Below are 11,366 nucleotides of genomic sequence, written 5' to 3' on the forward strand. Positions count from 1 at the left end.
TTATCTCTTCCCTCATTGTGTGAATTCACCGCCCATGATGGGACCTAGAATTAGTTACAGCTTTTATTGCTATAGGTATGTCTTCCCAGGCATCATACACCTTCCCCATTGCACGGACTTACCATGTAAGTCTTAGAATTTGCTGCAGGTTCTCTATTTAGTTTCTTCAATTAGCTTATTTGTCCATTCATTGAGACAATTCTTTTATTTCAATATTTCTTAATTTTATTTTCCTTTCTGAAAGACTTATATAAGGTCATATATTTCTTGTTCAACTTCATCTGCATTTATGTAGATTGAACACATACAGTCATTTCTAACCCACCCTTAAGAAGTTATCATAGAAAACTATATGCATTTCAACATGTGATAGAAAATATAATTCTAATTTTTTGTAACTCTAAACTCAAATATGAAACTTTTGAGAAATGAAAGAACACCAAATTTCAGTGCTATTATAGGGTTCAAACATCAAACATTGGTTACCACTCTCCATGCATGAAAACAATTTTTTTTGGAAAAACATGGGTCTTCTTGAAAAAATGTCAAACAAATTTCCCATTCAAACTTTTTAAAATATGCATGATTTAAGAGAGAACAAACATATAGACTCGAAATGAGGAAGATCGACTCCTCAAAACCCCATACTGCAATAAATATGCACTAAACCAACCTGATTACTTGTAAAAATTAGAAATTATAACAGTAGAATCCATAAGACTAGTGAAAATTATAGCAATAACATTCTCATAGAAGATTCTCTAAGGCATGTGATCTAGCTTGATACTTCTTAATAGAAAAGAATGTTGTTCAAATGCTCATATTTGAAATGCTTTCAAACAAATTATATATTGTCTTCAAGAATAAAAAATTATTGATCTTCTGATCTTGAAGGCCTGTTCCCCATCAAACTTATCCTGACAAAATTTATGTTTCTAAAGAAAAAGATGATTCTCTTGAGGAGAACAGCAAAGAAATGGTTTTTTGGAAGATCACTGAACATTCTAAATTTTCTGGCAAATCTAATATAATCTTATTTATGACCTTTGGAGAATCCAATGTTTGATGTCAATTGATAAGAATATCTCATTCTAGTTATACATGAAAGCACTTTATGGTCACATAATTTGGATTTGTTGCATGACAACCTGAACAACATGGATGTGCACAGGTAAACAGCCAGCACAATTATTCTAGAACAATGCATACAAGCATTAAAAAACCATGCCATATTGTGCCAAAATGTTAAATAAGTTCAACTGTAAAATAGAAAGGTTAATGCATACCTTTGGCTTGAAAAGAAATATATCTCTATGAAATCCAAAGAGAATTGCACGCACTAGCATATAATAAACAACATAAATAAGTAACTAGATTTCATTCATGTGTAATGCAAAAAAAAAATGGAACTACAGCTAGAAATGCAAATGTTCCTCCTTACCTCCATTCACAATAAAGTTCATTAGATGAAATATCTTTTGTGTTGTCCACCCATACTCTGGCACACGCAATTGAATGCGTACCAATTGCACCTGCAATTCAGACAAACAAATGAAATTCAGTAAATGATAATGAACACTCCCTGCTCCATTTATATAAACCCATTAAACTCAAGGATAACTCACTATACTACATTTTAATAGCATGTTTGATTATGTATGGCAAACTAGTTTTGTAATTTCACTAAGCTCTGTGATGTATAATTGCTAATCCTCAAGCAAATATAATGCATCCATTGTACCACAACCTAGGCATAACACTACGGCTAATTATAATAAACAAAACCTTACAAAGTGTCACTCCAACTTATTATTTAGTACCCGCATTTCATGTGTCTACAATTTACCATAATTCCGTTAATATTCATAATAGATAATATCAAACAAACCTTCACAACCACATCTGATACATGAAAAAATACCTTCATAAATTTTATCTGCTATCCAAATATTAGAGGATGCCTTCCATAGACTATCCCTTTACGTTTCCCAAAAAAAGAAAGCTCTACTACAAAAAATATGGGTGAATAATCACCTAAAATCATTAGGTAAGAAGCACAATAGAACTCGCAAGAGATTTCACTAATCATATGTCATGAAACCAAATGTATACGTACTTTTCCAATACTAAATAAAAAATAAAATGAACACAACCAACTAAAAAACTTATGACTATGAAACAACTGGCTTCAATAAACATGAAGCATTTCATACTTGTACAACCAATGTTGGTAGAAAATATTTTGGTTGCAAACATCAAAAGTTTGAAAATACTAACAGTTCTAGATCCCTCATCTTTATTGGTTAGATAAGCTTGAAAGAACAAGCAAATTGTCAAAAATTGTTTCTTTCATAAGATTCGGAATTCCAAAATTTCCTTTTCAGGTGGTTTGTACAATATGGAAAAGCAAATCTATTTCACTAACAAACTCCAGCTTCTGCATACCACTAAACCCACAAATATTGATGTCCACAATGATTTAACATTGGGCCTCTTTCTAAATATATAACTCAAACATGAAAAAATCTTGGCAAGGCTAATCTCTAGGAAATTTTTTAACTTCTTCTCTACCGTAAGAGTCACATACATACATTAATCACCATAGTAAACCATTAAATGATTTCATATAACCAAAGTAAATGTGCTACTACATTCACCAATTACAGCATTATGGATACAAAAGCCACAAAACCAGCCCACAGTTGAGCATTGGCATTAAACTTAGTGACAAATAAAGAGTTTTAAGTTTTAACATAAAAAAAATTAAGTGATATAAACAAGCAGCAAATTAAGTATGTTGAGCTAAAAAAGAAACAAAAAAAGTGTCCCTATATGAGATTTGGATATGAGAATATAGCTTCTTTCTAGAATACACATTCATTTTGACTCCCCCCACCTTTACCACTTCCAATTGCCGAACTAAACAAAGTTCATGTACAATATTTATTATCATTTTATATAAAAACTAATCACCAAAGTTCCATTACTGTTGATGCAATTTCTGAAAACTGAGTTTTGACTTCTACTATCCACAGACCCCATTGTTATCAATTGGGCTCCCCTGATCTCTAAAGGAATAATGCAGTATGGAATTTTTGGTACGTTGAAATTCTTTTTACATCCAGCCACATAAGCACATATATTTTCTTTCAATCTAATAATAATGAATTCTACTACCAATTGCATTGGTACTGATTTCTAACCCTATCACTCCTATATTAGGCTCTCCCCATCATAAAGATTGCATCACCCCCAGCACTCTTGCCACATGAACCATTGGCATGAAGAGGAATGCAAATCTATACAGCAAAGGATATGTCTTGTCGATGTAAGAAATGCAAGCTTCTTGCATCTAGGAAACATAAGATCCTGGTAGCTTTCCTTCATTCTCCTAAAACTTTTTGGTGTACCATCCTACAGCGAAAAACTACTAGGTCAGGCATTGACCCCGGACTTGGATTTCCTATGCCAATCTCCTTACACTGCTTGAGATCAGCCTGTCATCCAAGTTTCCTCTCCTATACTCTCTGTGTAACATTGGGAGAGTTATTTCCAAGTTATGTACTAGGAACAGCAGATTGTGAGAGGCTTCAAGACAAATATAGTGTTGATAAACTTGCCTTTCTTTTGGAAAGGTTCTTAATGAGGTTGTTTGCTTGGGATTTTCCCCAACTTAATCAGCTCATATCATCCACCCCATGCATAAGTTGAAAGGTTAGTTAGAGCCTAAACAACCATATTGCAACACACTTGCCAATCCATATGCCATTGTTTTAGACATCACACCTTTTTGGTACCAAGCACATGGTAATATCAAAACAAGCAGACATGCAAGCTTTAAGAGACTTCTAGACTACTGAGCACATCCTTACTTACCAATCTAATATTCAGGAGGCTCATTAACTGTCTTTTAAATTCTTCTATTGTTCTGTAGACCTTAGGAAGGCCTTTGACTTTGTCCAAAAGCATTTGCTTCCCTAGAAAAGAATAATTCTAATATTTCAGATTCTTCCATTGTTGCATCACAAGTCTTTATTAGACAGTTGGCAATTACTTTGATTGGCTCGAGCACTTCCTTTAGTAGAATACTCAGGTTATGAAAATTGTATATTATTAATTTATTTCACATGCCAATCGCTACTTACTTTTCATATTTTTCAATTGTTGCATCACAAATCTTTATTAGACAGTTGGCAATTACTTTGATTGGATCGAAAACTTCCTTTAGTAGCACTCATGTTATGTGAATTGTATATTATTAATTTATACACATGCAAATCATTACTCTACTTTTCATATTCGATGTTGTTCTGCTCTCTCACTCCCTGACAACTTACATAGACAACTTGATGACCTGGCTTACTTTTGCAAGCTTCTGCAGGTTGTGGTTCATCTTAGTGAAACTAAGATCATGCTGTTTAATACTTCTGGGGACTCTCATCCCAAGTTTCAATTCTCTTTAAGGAAAACCTAAGGTAATCAGAACTTATACTTGCATGACATCCAAATTACTAGCCTAGTGTTTAGACTTAAGCATACCTCACAATCACATCTATGCAAGAAATTCTTGTGTGCTTTGTACTTTTATGTTTAATTGCTTTGATAGCCTTGGGTTCTCTTACCCTAGTATTTCTCTATCGGTAATACCTTCAAGTCCCGTTGGCCTACTTTGCTCATTTGTTGACATCACCACAATTTCATTCTTTCTTTTCTTTTCTCTGTCTATCTTGAAGTGCCAATGTTTTCAAGTACAATTCAAGGAAATCAGTGTGAAGACATCCACCTTCAATAAAATTATTAACTTATTAAACCTACAGTTGTTTATGGGTCAAAATTGTTAACAAAAATTGGGACTTGTTGAGTGGGCACATATTGACAGGTATTTGACTATCATGGTTCAACAAATGAACTGTTGTAAACGAACAGTCCTCGATTGCAATGTTCAAGCTGAGTTTGTTAACCAATGAATAGTTCAAAGTTCAAACTGACTTCGATAATCAATCCTTGTGTCAAGAATATTTTCCATCTTAATTTCTGTATCCACAGACTATTGAAATTTTTATTTATCAACTTCCTCCATTTAGATGCTCCTTGATTGCCCACCCTCATCTTCACCCTCCAAAGGAGTTGGTTAATAAAGTTGTTGAAAAGGATATATACTGACAGTACATTCAAGTCACCTGGAGATATTCTCAACAACGAAGGCAGAAAACATCGTAATTAACTTGAGTACCTCCAACATCAATAGCCGCATCACCTAAGGGCCTCGTTAGGGTGTTAAGTGTACTCCTACAACTTACGCATTAAAACAAAACAACCATATTTCATGGGATGATAGCATTTGTTGTCTTGGTTCTCTCCATTAGATTGACAGTGGGAAGAATTTTATTTTCAAATATCAAGTTTACTGCAAGATTCGAAAGACATGTCAATGTATATACCAACAGGTTGCAAGTCCACATTGTTTCACTATCCTGATCAGAGGGACTTGGTCCTTTTCTAGAGTTTATTACTCTCGTGCAGAACATCTTATGAGATCCCTATGACTATTAGGTTAGTCACATCCTTCTTTTAACCCATCTCAAACGTTGGAGAGATAGCCACCCTCTAGACACAGATGAGAACAGATCAATGAGACTACAGCCATCTTTGTGCATTGCTAGGAAGGTGCTCCGAGATTCACTCTCACTCTCATCTGGTGGATCTTCTTCTTTTTGGTATGAGGGCCTTCTAATTTTCCCTGCTGACATCTCGGGTCTTGAGAATGGACGCACATTACTAGTTTTCTCTGTTAAGTAGCAACCTTTGGTGCTGCATAACATTATCAAGGAGTTGCTCTACTCTCTTCTAAAACAAACAACCATAGACATTACCAACATTTGTATTCACCCTTTTGTGGTGGTAAATTGTGATGTTATACACTAATCTAATCCAACTTTTGCTTGAAACATGTAACAGAGTAAATTTCAGCCACAACTCCAACTCGACTATTAATTCAGCGTCATGCTTCATTGAGGAATTTGTTTGTACTGGAATCGTTTGCTTTGGGATTTAACCACATTAAGTTATTTTATTGTATTTGCAAGCTTATAGTTTTAGAGTTCACTTAGTTTGTAAAATGTTAGGGTCTTCTCACACAAGTACTCTTCTATTGCAATTGCCAGCCCCTTTGGAGACCTACTGATCTGTTTTGAACATTTCTGAAAAAAGAAAATATTTATATCCTTTCTCTACCTCTTCGAAGGAACTATCAACCATTGCATGCCTAATTTGCAAACTCAACAGCTGCCTCTTAGCCTTCTATCCAGGAAAGCACACCCACATTCTTCCCAGTCAACATTGTCAAGAGCGCAGTTACCAGGAAATGTGAGACACGGATACTGAAACAGAGACAAAGTTGCCTGGCGATTGCCATACATGCACTCTCATCACAACATTTTGTGAAGAAGTCCATCTAGGACTCTTTCGATAATACAGTTTCGCCAATAGTTCCAAAGCAAAATCATGTCCCAAACACCAACCCCATCTAGTTTACAAATCCTCTACATATCGACCACACTCACTCCCTATTTTCCTAATTCATCGCAACCCACTACAGATTCCACCACCAGGATCAAACGACACAAAACGATCGATATAAAGACATTGCTTCATACACATACACATAAGAGCGTCCAAAATTTCCCCAAATCTCTATTCAAAAAACAAATATACAAATACAGTGACTAAATAAACTAATTAAAATATTTATGCATACAAAACCTTTTGAAAGCTTACCAGGGCAACGAGCGCAACGAGTGAATAGGCAGCAGTGAGGGCATAGAAAATAATGTCCTGCCATTCCTGGGACTCATCGATTTCATCCCACCAGCTTGAGGAGCCCAACAAACTTGGGAGGGCATCATCATCCACAAAACTCCGCCGAGAAAACACCTTACTGTCCATGATTCTGCGGAAAAAAAGGAACACCTCCAAGAAGAAGATTTGAAGATACCAATCGGCGTAATATGAAGAAGTTTCAGAGTCACTCGAACGAACCTTTTGATTTTGATGGGCAGATATGGACACCTAATAAACCGTAATGACACCCCACAGTGATAAAATAAAGCGAAGGCGGGACCTTGTCGGTATAGCCACGTGTACAAATAGAACCACATTGCCTTGCATTTGTGTCAATACATTCCATCTCCCTCATGATGACTCGGCACTGAAACTGCCATCAATGCAGTATATCTTATCGAATATTTTCAATCTGTTTAACAAAGCGTTTCTCTATGTACTGGCAGTTAATCATCTTGTTCAGTTGAAAAGTGCATGACAGTTTAAACTAATTAAGAATTAAACAGGAAAAATTTTGTGATTTTCTCAGTCCAAATGAGGATTCAACTTTGTAGATATCGAGTCAATCTTGATGCATATGAAATAGTGGTTAAGAAAATGAGGAAGTTTTATCTTGTTTATTTCTAAATAGATAGATATTTATATCTTTTTTAATTAGAAATTAAATTAAATTAAATCTATTAAGAAATCAATTATTTATGAGGAGGGAGATCCAATCTTAATAAGAGAGACAAACTAAATCCTAGGACAAATATATATGACAAGGAGAGTTTTAGTCATATGACTACTTATCATCGTCTATTTAAAATATACAAGAAAGAGTAGTCATTTGGAAGACATTTGTCATATCATGGATAACTACTTATCATCATGTTTTAAAATATATAAGAAAGAGTAGTCAAAATTTACATTATTTTCTTTAAATACATAAAATATTATTGTCAATGTTGTACATAAAAGGACATTAGAATACAACTTCTAATCTTAAAACAAATCAAAATTAGTTTTTAATGAACAATATATGAGCTCAACTAATCATTCTAAACAAGTGATTCATTTATTGCAAGTTATGTGAAATTAATGTTCTTTTTTGAGACCTTGGCCATGAATAATCAAAGTACATCCAAGACAAAAACAAGATGGAAGGCTCCAAATAGAGCATAAATCATAGTTTAACAAATTTTAAATATGAAATGTATATACTAATACCCAAATTTCAAAATAGATACCCTCTCAATCCACAACAACACCTCTCAACTAATAAAATTAATGTTCATGGATCATATAAATTAATTTGAGAGAAGAATAAATATTTAGTTTATCATTCCCATTTAACTTGATGATTGTGCCCAATTTTTTCTTCCTACTAAGATTATTAGAAGTATAGAGCTAATCAAATTCTTCCAACTAGTCATTTATCAAATTGTCTCACTTTTAATTAGATCAAATGTTTATATTGTATCTCTTATTGAGATTTAACTATTGTTACGTTTTGAACTTGGGTAGAGGAGCTATAACATTTTAAATTAGGTAAAAGAAAATCATATTATTTCAAAAAATGATTTGGTGACTTTATTTTTTATATTTTTTATTTGGTCGTTGTGTCTATTTGCTATTTATGTTATATTCGTTAGATAAGAGGAATAGACTTTATGGTTATTTTCCATCATGAGGGTAGTTGCATAAAACCAAAATTTATGAAGGACAAGTCTCTAAAAGAATATGGCAATATTCCAAAATTATGTAAAAACCCTCTTTTAATTGTTTTTTTCACACAAAGCTTTTGGTCCAAATAGTGTTCACTTTAGAGTTCAATTAAAATTTTGCATCTTTGGTTATATGAAATTCAATAATCGAAATGAAGTTTCTTATAAAGATGTCCTTAAGGGGTCGAATGGTCACTTATGGCATATAAATTTATGTTGCATTGATACTTCTTCGTCTTTTAGAGATGCCTAGCAAAAAATTATTTTTAATAATGTGAGAAACATAGTATTTTATTGTGTAGGTTTTTGAGTTGCTCAATGTGAGAAACAAAGTGTTTTGTTGTGCAAGTCTTTTGTGTTGCTCAATGTGAGAAACGGGGTATTTTTTATTAAAACTTTATGCATCATATTGTCTTAAGAAGGAATCCTATAACAAAAGTAAAGATGTCTTCTAACATCGTAAACGTGCAAAATGTTAGTGTAAATTCTACTAAGGCCTACCCAAAAAATTCTTAGGCATTTCTAGTTGAACATCGTCTAGTTATGAGAATAGATTAGTGTTCTAGAAAGCCTATAACCATCCAATACAATGAATGCTTCTTTAACTCATTTGGTTCATGCTTGCATAATTCCTATATGGATATATTTCAATGAAATAAGAAATGATATAAATGAGATTTATTATAACCTCATCCTTTTCTATGTAGAAGTAAAATATCTACCAAAAAGCATTTCTTCTTTTTATATTACTCAAACTACATATATTTATCCCTTATGGAGTTTAATACTTTCGATGGAAATAACATCGTTTTTCCTATATGAAAACTTCTCTTTGTAGGTTCAAGACCTATGACCCTATAGAAACACTATAAAAATTGATAAAGGTGATTGTGATATAATATTATTAGATTACCATAATATAATCAATAAGCCCAAAAACACTACACAACCATTATGGAAATTGACAATGTTGATTGAGGTATATAAAATCATGTGTGATAAGATGATGTTCTATTGCAACTCATGATTAGTGGTCCAACTTTTATTTGTACTATTAGATTTAAACTATGGAGCTCTAATAGACATAAATGATATGTGTTTTGTTCAGATTAAATCACAAACTTGTGGTTTTGTTCTATGTGCCTCCATTTCTTACCCTTTACCCTCTTTAGTTGCATTGACACTAGTCTCTTGCCTTGAAGTTTGCATTCCTAATCTTCGTAATCTAGTTCAATTGCATGATATCTCAAAAGTGTGGTGCTTAGAAGCACTAGTGAAAATTATCCTAGGAGTAGAAATGGCATACCCTTCAATCAATTTAAGGATTTAAAATAATTGCATGCCAACTAAAAATTCAAATGTATATATTTATCCTCATTATTTAAATTAATTAAATGGTACTTAAATAACGCTCTATTGATATGTGAATTTGCTATATGGATATATAGATGTCTAAAATGGATTAGGAATTTATCCTTCTATACAACACCCTAGCACCACAATTTGAATATCTTTTTACTGGAAACAACTAATTAGAATTAGGTCGAATTGGGCTCATACTTAAATTTTAAATTCAAATTTTAGGGTTAGAAAACACTTAGATCTAATTCTAAACCATGGTATGAAATCATAGCTCATTTTTTTAACTAGAGTACAAGGAACAAAAAATATGGACTATGGTTTTGAACTAGTGGCATACAAAGACTTCAAATAAAATAAGATGCAAAATATTTGTCAAATATTATAGAAAAATGTGTCATTTGAACACCAATTTATTTTATTCAAGATAAGGGGTTAAAGTTATTCCAAAATGAATGAGGAGAAGTGTTATGGATGCACTTTTCAAGCTTACATTTTGCCCCTATTTTTCTTGCATGTGAACAACTATGTGTCAAACCTATCAAAATAAATAAAAAATCGTCATGAAAGTAAATTACAAGTATGTATAAAAAGGGATCGGGATATGGACAATATCCACACATGCCCTTTGTAATGGTAACTTAATCTTCCAAAATTCAAGCATAAAATTCCACAATCAATATTGGGTAGAGATTTGAATAAGGCATAAACAACCACTTAATAACGTTAACCAAAAATTCATAAATTTAAAAATGTAGATGTGGAGTTGTGTAGGAATCATCAACCAAAATAAAATGATATAAAATATGAAAGAGGTTCATCAACCAAAAGAAAAAAATTAACAAATTTGTGAAGGATCCATCAATTGAAAGGAAGTGATATAGGCTTATAAAGAAGCTAACATGACCAAAAGTGTTGTATAGTTGTGAAGGATCCAAAATAACCAAGACAACTTGATATGGGGATGTGATCTAGAGTCATCATAAAGTGATGTTGAGTTGCACAAGAGCCATTATAATGAATAGTTAGATGCATGGTTACAAAGATCCATAATAACTATGAGACAATCAGTATACTCATAATAATAAAATATTTCTAGTGATATAGCATGCCCATCCAATTGTTTTCATGTGAAGGATGGAAGAAATTAGAGGAAAGGACAAAAGAAACATGTAAAAATATGTGATCATGTAAGCTCGATCCAATTATATACCAATATCATAGATATCACTGTGTGATAAGCATGAAACAATATAGAGATATATAATCATGGAAGCACATGTAAGAAGAGACAACAAGGTGACAACCTGATGTTACCCCAATGTTGTGAACATTAGTCAAGTGATAATAGCCAAAGTGCAAGTTAGAAACATATAAAAATGGTTAAATACTCTATAATCTATGTAATCATTTAAGCATAATAATTCACTATATAAGATATAATTTGAAGGGAAATACTAA

General features: G+C 32.8%; 1 protein-coding gene across 1 annotated transcript in view; it reads right to left on the reverse strand.

Annotated features, from left to right (window-relative positions):
- LOC131066786 (tobamovirus multiplication protein 1) overlaps positions 1 to 7,308 on the reverse strand; it is a 35,224-nt gene extending 27,916 nt beyond the window's left edge. The window contains exons 1-3 of the mRNA XM_058001637.2: positions 6,778 to 7,308; positions 1,442 to 1,532; positions 1,287 to 1,339 (exon numbers count right to left, since the gene is read on the reverse strand). Coding sequence (XP_057857620.2) covers positions 1,287 to 1,339; positions 1,442 to 1,532; positions 6,778 to 6,945 — 312 coding nt within the window. The 5' untranslated portion in view covers positions 6,946 to 7,308. The remainder of the gene's footprint in view (positions 1 to 1,286; positions 1,340 to 1,441; positions 1,533 to 6,777) is intronic.
- Positions 7,309 to 11,366: the final 4,058 nt, after the last annotated feature.

The sequence above is a fragment of the Cryptomeria japonica genome, chromosome 2 (assembly GCF_030272615.1).
Source record: "Cryptomeria japonica chromosome 2, Sugi_1.0, whole genome shotgun sequence".
Classification (NCBI taxonomy): Eukaryota; Viridiplantae; Streptophyta; class Pinopsida; order Cupressales; family Cupressaceae; genus Cryptomeria; species Cryptomeria japonica.